The 19,075-nt window shown below is 59.4% G+C and overlaps 1 protein-coding gene across 3 annotated transcripts in view; it reads left to right on the top strand.

The window, feature by feature from the left end:
• Positions 1 to 18,801, top strand: part of TXNRD2 (thioredoxin reductase 2) — a 57,192-nt gene extending 38,391 nt beyond the window's left edge. For all 3 annotated transcript variants that reach the window (XM_032269747.1, XM_032269749.1, XM_032269748.1), the window contains 7 exons: positions 10,873 to 11,009; positions 13,699 to 13,794; positions 14,165 to 14,257; positions 15,969 to 16,040; positions 16,231 to 16,328; positions 17,144 to 17,337; positions 18,521 to 18,801. In XM_032269747.1, the coding sequence (XP_032125638.1) occupies positions 10,873 to 11,009; positions 13,699 to 13,794; positions 14,165 to 14,257; positions 15,969 to 16,040; positions 16,231 to 16,328; positions 17,144 to 17,267 (620 nt within the window). In that variant the 3' untranslated portion in view covers positions 17,268 to 17,337; positions 18,521 to 18,801. The remainder of the gene's footprint in view (positions 1 to 10,872; positions 11,010 to 13,698; positions 13,795 to 14,164; positions 14,258 to 15,968; positions 16,041 to 16,230; positions 16,329 to 17,143; positions 17,338 to 18,520) is intronic.
• Positions 18,802 to 19,075: the final 274 nt, after the last annotated feature.

Here is a 19,075-nt window from a genome sequence, read left to right as displayed (position 1 = left end):
TGTTGTACAGCCAGCACGAACGCCCATCTCTAGAACGTCTCCATTAGCTCCAGACTGAGCTCTGTCTCCATTAAACCCTCTCTCCCCACTGCGCCTGGCACTCACCCTTCCACTGTCTGTCTCGATGGCTCTGACTCCTCCAGAGACTTCACATAGGTGCAGTTTGTCCTTTCGTGACTGGCTCATTTCTCTTAGCACAATGTTTTCAAGCCGAGCCCATGCCACAGCATCTGTTACTGGGTTACCGTTTGTGTTCCCGGTGCCAGCACTTCCTTCCTGTTGAAGGCCGAGCTCTTCGTGTGTCCATCATCTGTCAGTGGACACTTAGGTGGCTTCTGTCTTTGGCTGTTGTGGATCATGCTGCTGTGAACACGGGTGTGCACAAGCCGGCTGTTTTCAGCCCGTAAAAGTGATGCGGGCTTTTTAAAGTTCTGCCCAGTCTTCTTGTGGCTTTCAGTATTTCCCAGTGGGTCCCTTTGGGCCTAGCAGGTCATCACGTGCCAGGAGTGGTGTCTCAGGCTTTTCCAGAAGTCACATTTCAAAGGCTTCCAAAGACACCACCCGTCCAGCACTGCGCAGTGGCCTGGGCCTTTCCTGGCCCGGCGTGGGCTGGCTGCCACTGGCTAGGCACAGTCTGGTCTCACCTTCTTGCTCTCTGTCAGGTGAGGGTCCGATTTTGCGTGGGGCAGAGGCTGAGCTGGTGTGGGGAGTGTGGACGCAGATCTGGGCTGGGCTCTCTGAGGGGGCTGGGGACGGGGAGCTGGAACCGACAGGGATCAGCCAGACACCGCCTTATCCCAGGCCTGCTGCAAAGCTGGGCGCCCCAAGGAGAGCTGCAGGCCCTTGTCAGGGTGGGTGGCGGCACACATAGCGTGCCTGCCCAGGCATCCTACCTGCCTTAGTGCCTGGCCATCTAGTTTAGGTTCCTAGTTTTCCCACTGGCCCTGTCAACTTGCATGTTGAAGGCGGGAGCAACCTACTCAGTGTTGTTAGTTCTCCGAGGCCTTTCCATGCTCAGTCTGCTCTGTTGTTCCCTGCGAGAGCCCGAGATCAGAGCCAGGGTTCCTCTCAGATCACCTGGCTCCAGTGGGGCTGGCCAGTTGTTGGTGTCCCCTGGGGGAGGGCTCCCGGAGGCACAAGCTGCGTCACAGGGTGATGCACTTCTGAAGTAGTCACTCGGAATGGGAAATCAGAAAGGAAACCAGCCTGGAGCAGCCGAGCCTTCACTTCTGCACAGTGGGCACAAGCACGGAGCTGACGGCCGGGGAGGACCTCCAGCCTGGAGCAGCTGAGCCTTCACTTCCGCACAGTGGGCACAAGCGCGGAGCTGACGGCCGGGGAGGACCTCCAGCCTGGAGCAGCCGAGCCTTCACTTCCGCACAGTGGGCACAAGCGCGGGGCTGACGGCCGGGGAGGACCTCCACCCTGGAGCAGCCGAGCCTTCACTTCCGCACAGTGGTGGGCACAAGCGCGGAGCTGACGGCCGGGGAGGACCTCCAGCCTGGAGCAGCCGAGCCTTCACTTCTGCACAGTGGGCACAAGCGCGGGGCTGACGGCCGGGGAGGACCTGAAACACAGGGCTCTTGGCCCAGAGGTGATCAGTCAGCCAAAGTAATGCTCTCGGTCACGTTGTAAAAGTAGATTTTAAGTAAGTTTATTATGATAAACACTATGAAGGATTAGGTTACATTTTGGACCCCGAAGTGTACTGATGATTCTCATCATAAATTCTACTTTATTTTTCTTTCAAAATTTATCCTCTTAACTCTCATTCCCAAATAAACTGCACTCTGAAGGGGAGATGGTGAATCTCTCCCTCCCACTGGGCCCTAGCTCTCCTCCTCTGTCTGCTGACATCTCTGTTCACCCATGGCATAGGGTGCTCTTGCCGTGGAACACCCTTGGCTGAGCCCCTAGGGATGCGGCAGCCCAGCGGGCCAGGGCTGTGTCCCCAGAAAGCCCGGGTGTCGGCCTGGCAGGCAACAAGCAAGGCCCCTCCCTGGTTGGCAGGGCTGCTGTGGCCTGCACGCCCTTCTGCCCTTGCTAGGAGTCTGTTTTATTTTTTTGTATTTTCAAAATGAGCATCGCCCAGACAGTCTGCCTGGCGTGATTGATGCTGGGGGTGGAAGCTTTTCGCAGTCCTTGGCCTCTGACCCTGCTTCCCGAGGGCGGCCCGGCTTCTGCGCGCCTGCTGGGGGCCGCTCGGGCATGTGCTGACTTCGCTGCTGCTCAGAGCCAGGTTTTGTAAACATTCAGGAGCCGCTTCCCAGGTCAGCAAATGCAAGTGTTTTCTGCTGGTTTGTACGATAAGCCTTTAACCAAGCTGTATTTCTACTTGCAATAAAGGAAGATCCACTGGGAGGTTAAAATCAAGCGCCCTCGGGGCTGCACAGCTGGCAATGCCAGCATCTCCAACTCCGCTTCCTGTCCCGGTGTGGACCACGCGCGCACGATCTGGGCTGTGACAGGAAGGGAGGATGCCCCCCGTGCCCGGTGTGCACACACGCAGAAGGGGCTCAGGTGCTCACGGAGCTCCTGTGCGGGGCCGAGTGCTGGCCCTGCCCGCTGCCTGTGTTCCCGGCACCTGGCCGCAGCTGACGAGGACCATGGGCATAGGCATCGTGAAGTGGGCCCTGCCGTCGGGAAGCCGAGTCGGTCCTCGACGCAGCCTTGATCTCCACGTGGTGGATTAAACACATTAGCAGTTAAAGCAGTTAATTGCTGTGCAGGGGGCCCCTGCTCATTGTTTGTCTCTGAGTCACCCGCCCACACCAGGTGTCTCAGATAATAGACTGGGAACTTCAGCGAGGAGGATTTCCTGTCTGCAGATGTGCCGATTACAGCGCTGAGTGAAGACAGTCAGCCAGCACCGCTGCGGGCTCGAATTCGCCCGCCGAGTTAACCAGTTGTGGCCTGAATCCCTGGCTGTCTAGGGGAGCAGAGCCGGGCGGGGCCATCTGAGCAAACACCTCCCAGTGCAGAGGCTTTGCATTGCTAGTTGAGCTTAGATTTTGTTTTAAAGAGGGACAGACTGTCTCTGTACTGCAGCCTTGGGAAACTGGAAGCCGAGATTGTCATGCGTCCCTTTGGTGTTCCCAGTTCCTCTGGACAGTTCTCTGTCCCACTCTTGAGAGTAAGATGCGGAAGTCTCTGGTGCATCCCTCCCTGTACCACAGGAGTCCTGCCCATGGCCGGAAGAGCCAGCAGACACAGCAGGGGGCTGGCTGAGCCCGGGGATCTACAGCCAGGCAGCTGCTATGCCTGAGTGCCAGGGAGGGTGGCCCAGGTCTGCCTGGGGGCCCCATGGTGTGGCAGGTGAGGCGAGACCCAGGGAAGGAATCTGTCTGGGTCTTACCCCAGCCAGTGAAGCCATTTTCTCTTTGGGCTTTCTCTTAAATAACTCGGAGGTGTCCACCTGTGTGTAAACCAGCATCAGAGCCTGAAATACCACATGCATGGAGCGTGGGAGCCTGGCTTCCCAGCTTCCTCCTGGCACCACGCAGGGGCTGCCTGCACAAGCTGCCTGTGTATAGTCTGCCCCACGTGGCGTCTGGACCATGGCTGGAGAGGCTGGGGTGCCCAGGAGACTGTGACGGGGGCCGGCAGTGCCCAGCAGGGGGGCTGTTGCCAGAGTGGGCTGCAGGCCGGGACTGCCTCCTGGCGTGTACGTGGTGGGCAGTCATCTGTACTCAGTTGTGCTCAGATGGCGGCTGCCGCACACCACAGACACCACCACACGAGTCCCTGCAGAATGTCCCTCTGTTGTGTGCCAGGCAGCAAGAGAGGGGAGAAAGCAAAAACCAAGCCCCGAGTCTCGGGATGGGCGGCAGCATCCCAAGCCTGGTGACAGGGAGGGGGTGGCTCCTCCTGGATGCCCTTCATGCTGATATGGGTGTAATCGGGGCTTAGGGGCCGCAGTGGGTGTGGATGCTGCCTGGTGGCTCACACGTGTAATCCCAGCACTTTGGGAGGCCGAGGCAGGAGGATCACAAGGTCAGGAGTTCAAGATCAGACTGGCCAACATGGTGAAACCCTGTCTCTACTAAAAAATACAAAAATTAGCTGGGCATGGTGGCTCATGCCTGTAATCCCAGCTATTTGGGAGGCTGAGGTAGGAGAATTGCTTGAACAGGGGCCTGGAAGGCGGAGGTTGCAGTGAGCCGAGATCGCACCGCTGCGCTCCAGCCTGGGCTAAAAAACGAGAGTCCATCTCAAGAAAAAAAAAAAAAAAAACTTGTTGAAAAGTCTTCTAGAGATAGGTCAGCACCATTTATACATATTACCATGTGCCCTCTAATGTCTGCAGGTGCTCCTGGGGCAGCCGATTCTGTTATCAATTGTTAAAGGGCCTGGCCCATGGTGGCTCATGTCTGTAATCCCAACACTTTGGAACACTGAGGTGGGAGAATCATTTGAGCCCATGAGTTCAAGACCAGCCTGAGCAACAGAGTGAAACCTCTTTTCAAATAATAATAATAATTGTTAAAGCAATAGTGACCACTCACCACAGGGCACGCTCCTTCCTGGGGGTCCTGTGGGCCTGAGCTGGGGGCTGTGCCATACTCCAAGGCTGACTGTGGGGTCTTATGCCTCATAATGCTGCGGGGAAGCTCACCCCCACCCCCGAGGAGCCTCCCTGGGTATGTGACACCCCTGGGACAGCCTGGGGGAGGGGTCCCTGGTGGGCGCTGGTAGTCACAGTGAGCAGCCAGCATCAGGTCACATTGAGGTCAGGGGGCCCACTCATTTATTCAACTAACATGACATCTCGGATGGGACCCGAGGCCAGCAGGCAGGTGCATCCCTTTCCCCCTCAGTAGGCTCATAGCTTCGGGCAGGGCTCTGAGGCTCATTGAGAAGGGGCCATTCTGAAAAAAAAAAGAAAAAAAAAAAGGATAAATATTTTTTAAAAATACGCTTCAAGGATCTCACTCCAGTTCCAAAGGTATACGCTCCTTTGTGCCTGGTCCAAGGTGCCTCGTTGGGGCAAGTGGCAGGCCAGGCCCCATGAGAGTGGCTGGCTCTGGGGGCCACATGCCTTATGAGACAGTCGCCAGGTAGCCCACAGGGCCTGTGTGTGAAGCCCTGCCTGCCTCTCGTTGCCCACCAGCCCGGGAGCCTCCCACGCCCACGCCCTTGTTCTCAGGCGCAGTGCTTGGCCCAGGCTGCCGCTGTCTGGATCACAGCCCCTGGCTCACTCTGCTGTTCTCCCACTGGCACTGACCTCACCCTGGGCACCGCCTCCTTGCTCTGCTGTGTTGGGAACATGTGTCCCAGGCGGGTGTGAAATCAGAGGGCATGCCTGTTTTCTCGTCACAGATGAGGGAGGCGTGTAATACTGCTTGCGGCTGGCTGTCCCCACGTCCCTGTGTCTATCAGAATAGGTGGGAGTGACCCATAGTTACTGTCCGGGTGGTTTTTGGCCTTCAGCCTTCTCTGGCCCCTCCTTGGTTGGGGCCAGGCTGGCTGGACCAGCATGGTGGCTGCCCTCCATCTCCCTGGCCAATGACAGCAGCTGGTGGGGCTCTCAGTGTGATCACAGGAGGGCTGCCCTGCCTAGCTGCTCCCGGGACTCCCAGGGCCATGCATGGAGAGCCTGGGCTGTCCTGCATCCAGGGTGCTGCACTGCTGGGCCTGGGGGCGGAGGCAGCTCCGGGGTGCAGAGGTGCTCAGCACAGTGCTTCCTGAGAGTCAGTGTCGTGGGTCAGCCATACATCAGGAAGTGAGAACATCCATCTGTACCTGGAATTACTGTTTTTTCGGCAGAAGGACAAACTTTGTTGGGCCCATCAGCCCCAATTCTGAACCAAGTCCAGCGGGCAGCGGAGAGACCCACTTTGCTACCAGCAGAGGCATCTTTGCAGCAGCAGGTTTGCCAGTGTGCCAGTGGTTGCCACCTCTGAAAGGATGGTCCCTGGGACTTGCGGCCATGCGCTGCACCACGGCCGGCAGTTCCTCATTGCCTCCTTTGTAGCGGGCATAGCCTGCCGTCAGGATGGCTGGTCAGTTCGGCCGTCTCTGGCGCCCACACCGACCACAGCTCTGTTGGCTGAGATGATCCTTCTGGGGGGGGCAGCTTCATGTGAGTCTTTCTGGTCTCTGGGCTAGAGGAGGTGACTGTGGCTTAGTTCTCCAAGGCTCAGGCCAACTAGTTCAGTCCCAGCGTGTCCTCCCGGCAGCGCTTGATGGAACAGGTGTGGTGTCTGCAGGAAGGATGCTGCTGACGTCCAGCTGGGCCCTCTTGCTGCCATACACAAACCCAGGCTGGCCCATGTGGAGGCCCTTGGTGGTGATGGACAGCGCTGTCTGCTGCTTAAACCTGTGTGGGTCCCGGAGACCATCTCAGCAGGGGGATGCCCTTCAAGGTGCCCTTGATGTATCTGTGCTGCCCAGCCAAGTCCACAGCACGCAGGCGCAGGAGCCCTCGTGCTTCATGCGCACACGGAGCACAGAGCGGGCGCCCTTCCTCTGTCCACGCATCCTGCGGCCCACGACTGCTCGTGAGTGCAGCCTGAAGAGCTGTACCTGGAATTTTAATGCCCTTGCTGTTTGCAGAAAATATGCCAGTGTCATGTATCCATTATGTAATAAGCTGTTTCAAAGCAGGAGTGTGATGAAGATGCCTGTGAATGCACAAGAAAAGGCAGGGACTGGCCATTTACGAAAGAGGAAATACGGTTCATAAACACTTGGTCAAAAATTACTTCATCTTACTAGTCATCAAAGAAGAGAAAATTAAAGCAGCATGACGGAGAGCGCTGTGCACCGCCTCCCCCGGGAAGGAACGGAGTGTAGGGAGTGCCCTGCGCCAGGAAGCCCCCACTCAGCTGGCTGCCCTTCCTCTGAGGATCTGCCCCAGCAACTCAGTTGACACATGGCAAGCCGGTGCCCCAGGTCTCTGTCGTGGTAGTGTCTAGGAGGCAGAGACTCGAGGGCCACCAGATGTCCCACCCCAGGAGGGGCCATTCAGCAGCACTTGGCAAACACCGCACGGGGCAGTCGAGAGCAGAGGCGCGAGGACAGAGCCCAGGGACACAGAACCCCACGAGGAGGCCCGCAGTGGGCGGCAGCACAGCTGGGAAAGCTCTGAGCACAGCACACAGGGCGACAGGCAGCGGTGCAGGCAGCCCTCTTTCCCCAAATTGCCCGAGAGGTGCGCCTTTATCCTGGCGTAGGAGGGAATTGGTTGGGAGCTGACTGGGCACAGCTGCCAGCATCCTGCTGCTCACACCATTCGGACCCCTCTGTGTGCCCACCTCAGCATAAGTCGTCCACCCTCCTGCAGGGCTCCGGGCCTGAGCCACTTCGGCCAAGGCCACCCGACCGGCTGCCCAGCACAGCAGGGAGACCTGGGCCTGCTCCAAGTATAAAGGAACAGCATTCCAGGGTCGACCCTGGCCACTGCCCAGTCCTTTGCTCAGCAAGGCCCATGGTGGGGCTCAGGGCCTGCTGTCCTGCCATCAAGGCTGGCCACAGCTGGGGATGTGGCCCCACCCAAATGAAGCCGGCCTCTTCCCTGCACCCACTCCCCAGCCAGGTCCCACGGGCCCAGCTTCTAAGCCCACTGTGTCCTTGGCTGCCCTCCTCAGGGCCAAGTCTGACGCCTGCCACAGGTCACTCTCTTTGTTGTTCGTTCCCGAAGGGGCGTGTCTATGCCGCGCAGCCCACTCCCTGCTGGCCGTCCAGCCTGTCCAGCTGTCACTTGCTTTTCACATTAGTGGCTCCCTCACATTTCCCACCAACTTCCCAGAGGCATCCACTCAGCATGTGCAGAAAAGTTCTGGCTTTGGATGGGCCACCTAGTTCCATACCTCTGTTTTCTCTTGTGACTACTTTTAAGTTTATCTTTATTTCCTTTGGGGCCTGGGAACAGGGCGTGGTCAGGACCTGCCTGGTCTGTAGTTGCCATAGTTACCATGAGGAACATGATGAGTGCTCCTGGCTTCCCAGGGCCAGCCAGGCAAGTGTGCACAGGGGAGTGTGGGTCCAGCGTCGGATGTTTTGTTCCCGCATGGAGCTGCACCAGGAAGTGCTGGGCCTGGTGGACTGGACACCAGGCTGGGGAGGGACCAGAGAGCTGAGCGTGAGCCCCCTGCCTGCAGGGACTTCAGCCCCCCCTCGTACTCCAGCCCTGCCCATGGGCCCCAGCTCCTTCTTCTGATGTGGGCTGGCATCCCCTGTGTCTAGGCCGATCCCCAACTGGTGCCAGCCCGCCTGGCACCCAATTCCTGCGACTGAGCAGAGCATGGAGGCTGGAGCCGGCCTCCCGCAAGCCGGCTTAGCCAAGTTTGTATGTTTTGACTCCCGCCCCGGGACGGCAGCTGGAGACTTAAGGGTTCGCTTTCACGGGGCCTTCAGCTTCCAGATGCTTAGGTGGGCGCCACCCGCATACCGGCCAGCAGCTGGTTTGTCCCAGCCACAATGAGCAGGGGAGCTATGCCTTTGACGCCAAATCACCTTTGCCATCGAGGGATCATCCCGAGCCTCTGGGAGCTGAGAGCAGCCGGGTTGGGAGGGCAAAGCTGCGGTGGCTGCCCGCCGGCCGGGCAAAACCACACCTGTCTGAGTTAGGGGAGAAAGGGACCTCTGCTGGCCACTCGGCTGTGACGAGGCCCACGTGCTGCCCTTCCTCCTGGCCCCAGGCTATGTGGAGACTGGCAGGGGGCAGCTGTGCTGCCCTGGACTGGCCATGCCCTGCCCCTGTTGGCCTTTGCACCCAAGAGCAGGATCAGCTGAGCCAGCTGCCCCCCAGAATAGGCATGGTGTAGTTTGGATGTTGCCCCTTAGCCCAGCTCCCCTTGCCCTGAGGTCTCTAGGCTGGGGCTGTGTGCCAGGCACCGGGGGCTGCAGCACGGAGTGGGGGGGAGACCTGGCTGCTACTTCTGCTCATTCGGCCCTCTACTAGCGGGTTGGGGGACTTGCTTTCCCTTAATGCGGAGAGACCTTCAGGCCCTGCCTGGGTGGAGGACCAGACCCCAGGACCTGAGCATTGACTGGGTTATAGTCCAGGGTATGGCTGGCTCCTCTTCAGCCTGTCCAGACAGGGAGGAGGCCACCGGGAGCCAGCAGGTGTCCCTTGGAGGAGGCCCTGCTGGACTCTGGAGGCCTGAGAGCTGGTGGGTCTCACTGCCTGATGGTGTCAGGCTGCCGTGCTGCGGACAGATGCAGGGACACCAGGCAGGCCAGGTGCCAAGAGCTCCCCACGAGGAGCTGGTTTCTCCAGATGATGTCAGTACCAGGGCCTTTGGCACTATGCTGGTGGCCCTGCAGCAGGGCCTGAGGCCTGAGCATGTGGAAAGTCCTGGGGTCCCGTGCTCAGTGCTCTGAGGTCAGGGAGCCCCAGCGTCGGCAAGTGCCTCTTCCTTTCCCATGTGCCAGGATCCAGTCTGAGGTTCCCACGTGCCAGCATCCAGTCTGAGGCCGACTCCAGCTTCCTCAGGTGGCATTCCCTCTGTCCCTCCTGGGCTGGCTGGCATCTGACCAGTGTCCGTCTCAGACCTGCCTGCCATCTCCTACAGAAGCCAGGAGCCCCTCTGTGCCACTGGTGCTTCATGTTTGACCAGTTCTAAATGGGCATTCTTTTCTTTTTTTTTTTTTTTTGAGACGGAGTTTCGCTCTTGTTACCCAGGCTGGAGTGCAATGGCGCGATCTCGGCTCACCGCAACCTCCGCCTCCTGGGTTCAGGCAATTCTCCTGCCTCAGCCTCCTGAGTAGCTGGGATTACAGGCACGCGCCACCATGCCCAGCTAATGTTTTGTATTTTTAGTAGAGACGGGGTTTCACCGTGTTGATCAGGATGGTCTCGATCTCTTGACCTCATGATCCACCCGCCTCGGCCTCCCAAAGTGCTGGGATTACAGGCTTGAGCCACTGCGCCCGGCCATAAATGGGCATTCTTTTCACTCTGTTGCCCAGGCTGGACTGCAGTGGTGTGATCTCAGCTCACTGCAACTTCCGCCTCCTGGGTTCAAGTGATTCTCATGCCTCAGGCTCCCAAGTAGCTGGGACTACAGGTAACCACCACCACTCCCAGCTAATTTTTGTATTTTTAGTAGAGATGGGGGGATTTCTTTCTTTCTTTCTTTCTTTCTTTTTGAGACAGATGAGTCTTTGTCTCCTAGGCTGAAGTGCAATGGCACAATCTCAGCTCACTGCAACCTCCACCATCTGGGTTCAAGCAGTTCTCCTGCCTCAGCCTCCTTAGTAGCTGGGACTACAGGTGTGTGCCACCACGCCTGGCTAATTTTTGTATTTTTAGTAGAGACAGGGTTTCACCATGTTGGCCAGGAAGGTCTCGATCTCTTGACCTCATGATCCACTTTCCTCGGCCTCCCTAACTGTTGGGATTACAGGCGTGAGCCACCCTGCTCGGCTGTGGTTTCTTTTTTTTTTTTTTTTTTTGAGACAGTTTTGTTCTTGTCACCCAGGCTGGAGCGCAGTGGCACAATCTTGGCTCACTGCAACCTCCACCTCCTGGATTCAAGCAATTCAGCCTACTGAGTAGCTGGGACTAATAGGCATGCATCACTATACCCGTATTTTTAGTAGAGATGGAGTTTCAGCATGTTGGCCGGGCTGGTCTCAAACTCTAGACCTCAGGTGATCCACTGGTGTCGGCCACCCAAAGTGCTGGGATTACAGGAGTGAGCCATTGCACCCAGCGGAGACAGGGTTTCATCATGTTGGCCGGGCTGGTCTCAAACTCCTGACCTCAGGTGATCCGCCCGCCTTGTCGTCCCACAGTTCTGGGATTACAGGTGTGAGCCACCGCTCCAGGTCTCTAAGCAGACACTCTGAGAAATAGTTTAAATAAAGGGCTTTAGGTCAAAGCCACTGTAGATGACCTTTCAGCCCCCTCCCTGTTTTCTTCAGGTCGAGTTCCAGACACCAGAAGTCTGAATTTGGAGAAGGCTGGGGTAGACACTAGTCCCAGCACTCAGAAGATCCTGGTGGACTCCCGGGAAGCCACCTCTGTGCCCCACATCTATGCCATTGGCGACGTAGTGGAGGTATGGACTGGGACCAGGGCCCCTGCCCCCTGCCCACCCACCACCCCTGCTTGCTGGGCTCCGGCTGCTCCTGTCCCTTGGGAGAGGAACAATGATTTCTCTGATCACAGAGGCTCTGGGCCAAACCTCAGGCCAGCCTCTATGGAGTTCTGGGACGACCTGGATGTGGGCCTCGGCTCTCTGCCTTGCCTTTCCTCTCTGCGGTGGGGTGTGGGTCGCCTAAAGACAGCTGCAGGCACCAACAGCAGATGCCTGCTGGGAACCGGGTGTGGGTCAGCTCTGCACACCGGCCCCCAGGTAGGCTGGAGGCATAGACTTAGAGATGCCACCTCTGGACGTGGCCTTGGGGCTGTCCTGTCCCCACAGAGTTGAGCAACAGCTCGAGTTCAAGTCCACCCAGCCCCGCCCTGTCCACCTCAGTACCCTCTGGCCTATCTCTCTGGGTGTCACATGCGGGCAGGTCCTCTGCTCTCAGCCACTGCTGTGGAGTGGAGACCAGCACCAGCCTTTCCTGGGTGGGGACTCTGGAGCCCGCCCTACCCACAGCCCCAGTAAGGGACCTGAGCGGTCAGCCTCAGGAGGCTGCACCCTGGCAGCCTCAGGAGTGCTCGGCATGTCCAGTGCCTGCTGCTGAGGGTGGCTCTGGAGGGGCTCTGAGAGCTTCTCTGTGGTAAGAACTTTGGTGTTAGTGTCGTCGTCGGGCTGCAGTACCAACTCACTACACATGGGTGGCCCAGAACAGCAGACATGGATTCTCTCATGTTTGGGGGCAGTAGTCTGAAATCGAAGTGTCAGTGGGGGCTGGGGTGGTGGCTCATGCCTGTAATCCCAGCACTTTGGGAGGCTGAGGCAGGCAGATTACTTGAGGTCAGGAGTTCAAGACCAGCCTAGCCAACATGGTGAAACTCTGTCTCTACTAAAAAAAATACAAAAGGTAGCCAGGCGTGGTGGCCCATGCCTGTAATCCTAGCTACCTGGGATGCTGAGGCAGGAGAATCGTTTGAACCCGAGAGGAGGGAGGAGGAAGGTGGAGGTTACTGTGAGCCAGGACTGTGCCACTGCACTGCAGCCTGGGCAGCAAAGTGAGGCTCCATCTCAAAAAAAAAAAAAAAAAAGAAAAGCTGTCATCCGGGCCAGGCTCCCTCAGATGCCCCTGGGGTAGGATGTGCCAGGCATCTCTGGGTTGTGGCTGTGTCACTGCGATCTCTGCCTTATCATCATGTGAGTCTCCCGAGTGTGCTTCTGGGCCCTAATTTGTCTCTCACAGTTTCTCTGTCGTTGGCTTTAGGGTCCACCTGACCCAGGATGACTTCCTCTCCATCCTTACCTTAATTATATCTGCAAAGATCTTATTTCCAAATAAGATCACACTCTGAGGCTCCAGGCAGACCGTGCAGGGTCCTGTAGGGCCCATCTAGCCAGCCCGATTGCGTGCACAGAGCACGCGGCTCTGTGTGCCTCCACCACCCCTTAGCCCCAGCTGATCAGCCAAGCGGTTCAGCTCGGTGTGATTTCTGCAAGCTCAACTTCCCCGTGGACCATGCAGGTGCAGTGGTCTCTGATCGCAGGGTCTGTTGCATCCTGTGGGCACTGCACCCTGAGACAGCACCGTGTGCATCTCTGTGCACAGCAGGAAGCCTCCCTTCTGTCTGGGAATCGAGTTTTCCCTGTGCAAGTATGTAGCTCCCAGGCTGGGGGTGGGGGGGTGGGGCGTGTCGGAAACTGTAACATTTCAAACCGTTTTGCTAGAAATGCATGGCACACACAAAGGCATTCTTTATTTAAAAATTAAATCTACTCTGTCAGAAAGGTCATTGTGAGCAGTCCAAAGAGTTAACACCCAACCAGTGGTCCCTTGAGTGGCTGGGAAGAGCCTGTGGGCGGGGCGCGGGCTATTGTTTAATGAGATGTTGTGTGCTGCGCGCCGAGGGATGTTTCCGCAGTTAGTCAGGCCTGCTGGAATGTGGAGGCTGCACTCTGAGTTTATCTCCACGGATCGCTGTGCATTTCTGGAATGCCAAACAACATCTACATTTCCTGCTGCCAAGGTGATTGGCAGCCTATCCCGGAGCATGGTGCTGGAACCCCCAAGGCCGGGCGCACCCTAGGACGAGGGATCTCCAGAACAGCAGCCTTCTGATTTGGGATTTGTTATGGGCTGTGAAGCACAAGTCGAGCTTCATGTCAGGAGCACGTGGAATGCTTCGGGGTCCTGTTTTAGCCGGGATTCCAGTGAATGCAAACGGTAGCAGGGGCTCTTTTGAGCCTGGTGATGGGGCAGCCCTCCGAAGTCAACAACGTGTAGAAGGGGTTTGAAGAGAAGGCTTGAGCGTGTGGGGTCGGCATGGCCAGCCTCATCAGCGGCAGCCTCCTCTCCCAGGTGGGGTCGGCATGGCCAGCCTCATCAGCAGCAGCCTCCTCTCCCAGGTGGGGTCGGCATGGCCAGCCTCATCAGCTGCAGTCTCCTCTCCCAGGGCAGCAAACAGGAGAATGAGCAACCCACCAGGGCCCTGGGATGCCCCGCAGGAGGACAAGCTCCAGGGGAAGGCTTTATGTCACCACACTCAGTGCCAGTGTTTGGGGATTTTTCTAAAGGGAGATGCCCACTTGGAGGGCAAAGGGTGGTGGCATGGGGGCTGCCCGTAACCCCAGACATGGTGCTGACGTGGCCCCCTGTGCCTTTCCCTAGGGGCGGCCTGAGCTGACGCCCACGGCTGTCATGGCTGGGAGGCTCCTGGCACAGCGGCTCTTCGGCGGGTCCTCAGACCTGATGGACTATGACAAAGTGAGTTCTCTAGTGGGATACCTCTGCAGCCAGGAGAGGCTGAGTCTGAGGATGGCCCTTCCGGGATGAGTGGCCTTTGTGCTCTGTGTGTCTGTCTGCACGTAGGTGTGGCATGTGTGTGGGTGCGCTTATGTGAGTGTGTAGTGCACACGTGTGTGTGTGTGTGTGTGTGTGTGTGTGTGCGAGGGTGCGTGTGGGGCTCAGTTCTCAGTGTGACGCAGATGTGGGTGGGTGGGCTGCCTGCTGTGCTTGTAGCCTGCTCTGGGTGCGTCTGGGCCTGGCCTGCAGTCACTGCTCTTAGTGTCACATGCAGTGCGGACCTTTGATTTTGGGGCCCGAGGGCCCTCCCTGACTCCAGACCTGCTTTCAGGTTCCCACGACCGTCTTCACCCCACTGGAGTACGGCTGCGTGGGGCTGTCCGAGGAGGAGGCAGTGGCTCACCATGGGCAAGAGCGTGTTGAGGTGAGGCCTGGGAGCAGCACAGCTGAGGACAGTGGTGACTCTGAGACCTCCCTCCACACCCTGGGTGGAGGCCTTGTGAGCAGGGCACCAGGGTATCTCCTTTCCAGGGGCCTTGAGTGGTGGCCATCTGTAGCGGGAAGGGACACATTGCGGGCAGCCTTGGAAGTGGGGTTGCCTGGGCTCTGGCAGCCTTCTGGTGACTGAGCTTAGGTGCCTCTTGGCTCAGTGATCCCTGCCACCACATGTCAGAGCAGCAGGGGCAAGGCCCTTGGCTGCCTTGTTCTGAGGTCAAGGACAGACTCTGTGGCCCAGAAGCCCCCAGCCCCTCCCCAGTCATGCTGCAGGGGTGCCCAGCACCAGCAGGGTCCCCACCATGGTGCCACCCGCTCCCCTGCTGAGGTCAGCCGAGCGCCGGCCCCACTCCAGCACACAGCTGCTTGTCCCTGAAAGCACCAGGGCCCTGAAGGCGCCTCTGTACTGTGCCTACCTCGCAGGGGCATGAATCTCACTCAACCCAGAAAGGCTTCTCCCAGGGGCCTCTGACCTCTGTTCCTACCCTCACCTCCCCCACCACCCTGTACCTCACCTTCCTGGGACTGCCCCGGGTTTCTCCCAAGCGAGAGTCCCCACCCCCAGCATCCAGACACCCATCCTCTTCCAGCTTCTTCCAGGCCCTGGCACTCACCCTGGAGGAAAGGGGTTTTCATTGAGCGAGGCTGCTTTTGGGGTCTGCTCTGGCAGGCGGCTGTGGCCCCAGGGTGGCCTGGAGGGATGTGGGGACTCTGAAGCCTGCAGGGCCCTGGGAGCTGGAAGCCTTCGGCACGGGTTTCATTTTGCCGCTGCGGCAGCTTGCAGGCGCCCAGAGAAACCGGAGCCTGCGGCCTGGGCAGTGGGGCCTGGGGCAGTTGGGGATGAGTCACTGGGCTCCGGGCTGGCCCCTTCCCCTGCATCCCAGTCCTCTCCATCAACAGGACGGGCCTGTCAGGCCAGCCTTCCCCGAGGCACTTTATTTGCTATTTTTGTTTGATTCATCACAAGTGCGCTGGGACATATGTTCCTGGCATTTTATAATGTTGTTTTATGTTTCACGATGTTGAATGGCCAAATACCCTTTGTTTGTTTTCTTTTCAATTCTGTCTTAGTTAGAACAATATTCTCTGAAGTTCCATTAATTAATAATGGCTGTGCAGCACATGTGAGGGCCCCGCTCATTTTTTACTTGGCCGCAGCCCCGGACACGCTGTCGAACCCTTCGAGGGTGCTGAAAGCCTTTGTCCGACAGCCCTGGCTCCGGTGTGGTCATAGCAGCCTTGCTCCAGTGAGGGCCGAGGGAGCACCAGGGTCCCCGAGGGAGCCGGGTGGCCTCCTGCTCACCCGTTCCTGCCTCCGCTGCGTATGCTGTGCCCAGCCTGGGTGCTTGGGTTGCCTGATGCCTGCTGTGCTACTGTGGTCTCTGAGGGTCCCAGGCCTGGGTGGGAGAGGGTCTGTCCGGCAGAGCATGGCCGCTGCCACTGGCCGCCTGCACGTGAGTTGGTCTGCACACACCTCATGGCCAGCCAAGCCAAGTCCTCATCCCAGACCAGACCTTCAGGCCAGAGGGCTGGTTCCTGCCTGCCACGGCCTGGCCTTGCCCATGCAGCCTGTGGAAGCTGCAGGTGCCGTGGGGCTTGTGTGTCCCAGCACTGACCCTGGGTTCCTATCTTGTCCCCAGGTCTATCACGCGCATTATAAACCGCTGGAGTTCACAGTGCCTGGGCGGGATGCATCCCAGTGTTACGTAAAGGTGAGCATCCCTGTGGCTCAGGGCTGGGTGCTGAGGGTGAGAGGGAGGGCAGGGAAGGTTCACACAGTAGGGTGAACACCTGAGGGCTGGCCCCACCCGTGCCCCGCAGGCAGGGTACAGGGTGGATGCAGGGTGGACGCTTCTGACCCAGTCCCCTCCCGCACTGGTGGCTGAGATGTTCGACTTTCAGATGGTGTGCCTGAGGGAGCCCCCGCAGCTAGTGCTAGGCCTGCACTTCCTCGGCCCCAACGCAGGCGAAGTTACTCAAGGATTTGCTCTGGGGATCAAGTAAGTCCCGAGGAATGCGGCCCGATGCGCAGCGCAGCCGGGGCACCCGGTGCTGGCAGTGATGCAATGGAGAGCTTGCTGGGTTTATGTGGCCTTCGCGGGTCTGCAGCAGGTGCCTCAGGCCTTCGGCAGACAGAGCAGGTTTCGGGGGGACGAGAGGCAGCTCTGCCCCAGCCAGATGCTGCTGAGCTAGAGCCGGGTGTCCGCTGTGGCCCTGGGTCGCTGCTGGGGCCCTTGCCCACCCAGCCAAGCACTCATGCTGCCACAAGCAGGGTGCTGGTGCCCGGAGAGCCACCCCAGGGCTGCCGTGTCTTCTGGAGCTGGGGCCATTGCCTGGGTCTTGGGCTCAGGCTGTGTGTTTTCGGGGTCCCTGGGTTGAAGGAAGCTGTGGCAAAGGCTCTGGGTGGGTTGGCAGGGGCACTTGGAGGTTAGGACACTGTTCATGGCCTGAGAGGGGCGGCTGGCTGGATGTGGGGCCTAGGGGTGCTGTGGTGAGGCCAGGATGAGCTGTCTGTGGGTAAAGCAGAGAGCAGAGGCCTAAGGCGGGACTGTGTCTGGGGGCAGGGGCTGGAAGAGCAGGAAGCCAGGCCAGGGCGTGGCTGGATGGGAGGTGGGCTGGGTGAGCACTGGGTATCTGCTGGGAGGGAGGTGTACGGCTCCCACAGGTATGGGCAGGGGTCCTGGCTGCTGACTGGGGGTCAGGGAACAGTGAAGAGACCAGCGGATTCTGAGGCCCTCCTCTCCCAGGGACAGGATGCTGTGGACCCCCTGCCCTGTGCCAACCCCCGCCTGCCTCCCCCATCCCCTGTGCGCAGGTGTGGGGCCTCCTATGTGCAGGTGATGCAGACCGTGGGCATCCATCCCACGTGCTCTGAGGAGGTAGTCAAGCTGCGCATCTCCAAGCGCTCAGGCCTGGACCCCACAGTGACAGGCTGCTGAGGGTAAGCGCCATCCCTGCAGGCCAGGGCACACAGTGCGCCACCACCAGCTCCTCGGAGGCCAGACCCAGGTAAGCAGGTGGGGCCGGTTCTGTGCGTGAGGACAGGGCACGCGGCAGGGGCGCAGGAGCCCTGGTCACGGGCTCCCTCCAGGTGTGCAGCAAGGCTACACCTGCCACGCCGCAAGGAACAGGGGTGCTCCATCCTGTAACCAGGTCACAGCTGTGACAGGCAGGAGGGGAAGGCCCCAAGGGCCCAAACCTCCCCGAGGGCCACCAGACCCCGGCCTGGCCGCAGCTGCACCCCACATGCAGGAGGTGTCGAGAAACGGGGCTCATCCTTAGCGGCCGGACCCAGGTGGACACTGGTGAAGGAGCCCCAGGCGGGCTAAGGTTGGGCATCTCAAGTTGCTGCTCCACAGGGGCTGCTGTCGGGAAGCCGGCCTCCCCCACCCTGGCCTGGCTCCTGCAGAGCTCGGTGCCAGCTCATTTACCTGTTGCCCAGAAGGTGGAGATGCTGCCCGATGATGGCAGCCCTGCCCGGCCCGCCCCACACATCTGGTTCTGTGCCAGCACTGCAGAGCCAGGCTGGCTGGGGGCATGTTGTTCATTGTGATCTCTTCCGAGGAGGAAAAAACTGGCGAGGGCTCCCAGTGTCTGCCCCAGGGATGCCTGTGCATCCTCCGGCCCGGGCTGCAGGGCAGGGGCCAGGGTGGGGTGGGCCCTCAGCCTGTGCCATCCAGCCTACCTGGGGCACCCCCACGGCGGTCAGTTTCTGCCAGGGTTGGGGGTGTTTGGGCACCCTCTCTCCCCTGGGGCTGAGGTGGAGACCAGGCAGAGCAGTGGGCTCCCCGAAGATGCCTGTGCGCAGGCTCCGGGGTCCGCATGGCACCGAGGGGCTCTGGGAGACCTTTCTGGGGCCACTTGGGGACCCCTGCTTCACTGGCCCCCCCACACAGATCAGGGCCGCCCTCGATAGGGATAAACAAAGGCCGCCCTGAGGAAAGCCTTATCAGAACTTCGCACCTCCCAGAGCTGTTTTGTTAGGAGCCTGCTATAAATTTTTATCATTTCAAAATATTTTCGTAGCGCTGCATCACTCCCTGTGACGCATCGCCCTGGAGTGGGGCCGCTCTGCAGTGTGTTTCTCACCCATCCCTCCCTTGGAGGTCCCTGGGTGTGGCAGTGGGAGACGCGGCCAGGGTGACGCGAGGGGTGGGTGGCTGCCCTGTGCTGACCCTTCTGTTGTCGGCAGGACGGCTGCAGGCCAGGCTTGGGGGGCCTCGCCCCTCTCCTGAAGCCCCTGTGATGGTCAGCGTGGAGCGCCAGTGCTGGACAGGTGGCCCGTGTGCCCTGCAGGGATGGCTCGAGGGCTGTCCACCTCATACCTGCACCTCTCAGCCTCTCCTGCCTGGCACCCCCCCAGGCTCCTGGTGCCAGATGATGACGATCTGGGTGGAAACCCATCCTGTGGGCACCCACATCCGAGCCCGCTGGCATTTCTGCAACGCAAATAAAGAGGGTGCTTTTTCTGAAGTGTGCTCTGCCTGTTGTGTCCCTGATGGGCCAGGATGGCCCGGGCAGGTGGGGTCTGGCCAGGCCACCAGGCCTCTCTTCAACCATGAGTCGCTTCCCTTAAGGGCAGCCCAGGGTCCGCTGGTGCCCCTCGAAGCCCTGAGCAGGATTCCAAGCAGCCCTGGGCAGAAGGGGGCAGCCTTGCAGTGCTGGGGACCCCGCTGGAGCAGGAGGCAGAGCTGCCCCACCTGCCCCAGCTGCCCCACCTGCCCCAGCTGCCCCACCTGCCCCACCT

This window comes from Sapajus apella, unplaced genomic scaffold (genome assembly GCF_009761245.1).
Source record: "Sapajus apella isolate SASKATOON/1434 unplaced genomic scaffold, GSC_monkey_1.0 scaffold198, whole genome shotgun sequence".
Taxonomy (NCBI): Eukaryota; Metazoa; Chordata; class Mammalia; order Primates; family Cebidae; genus Sapajus; species Sapajus apella.
Note: the sequence above shows the minus strand (reverse complement) of the source record. Positions and strands in the feature narration are given on the sequence as shown.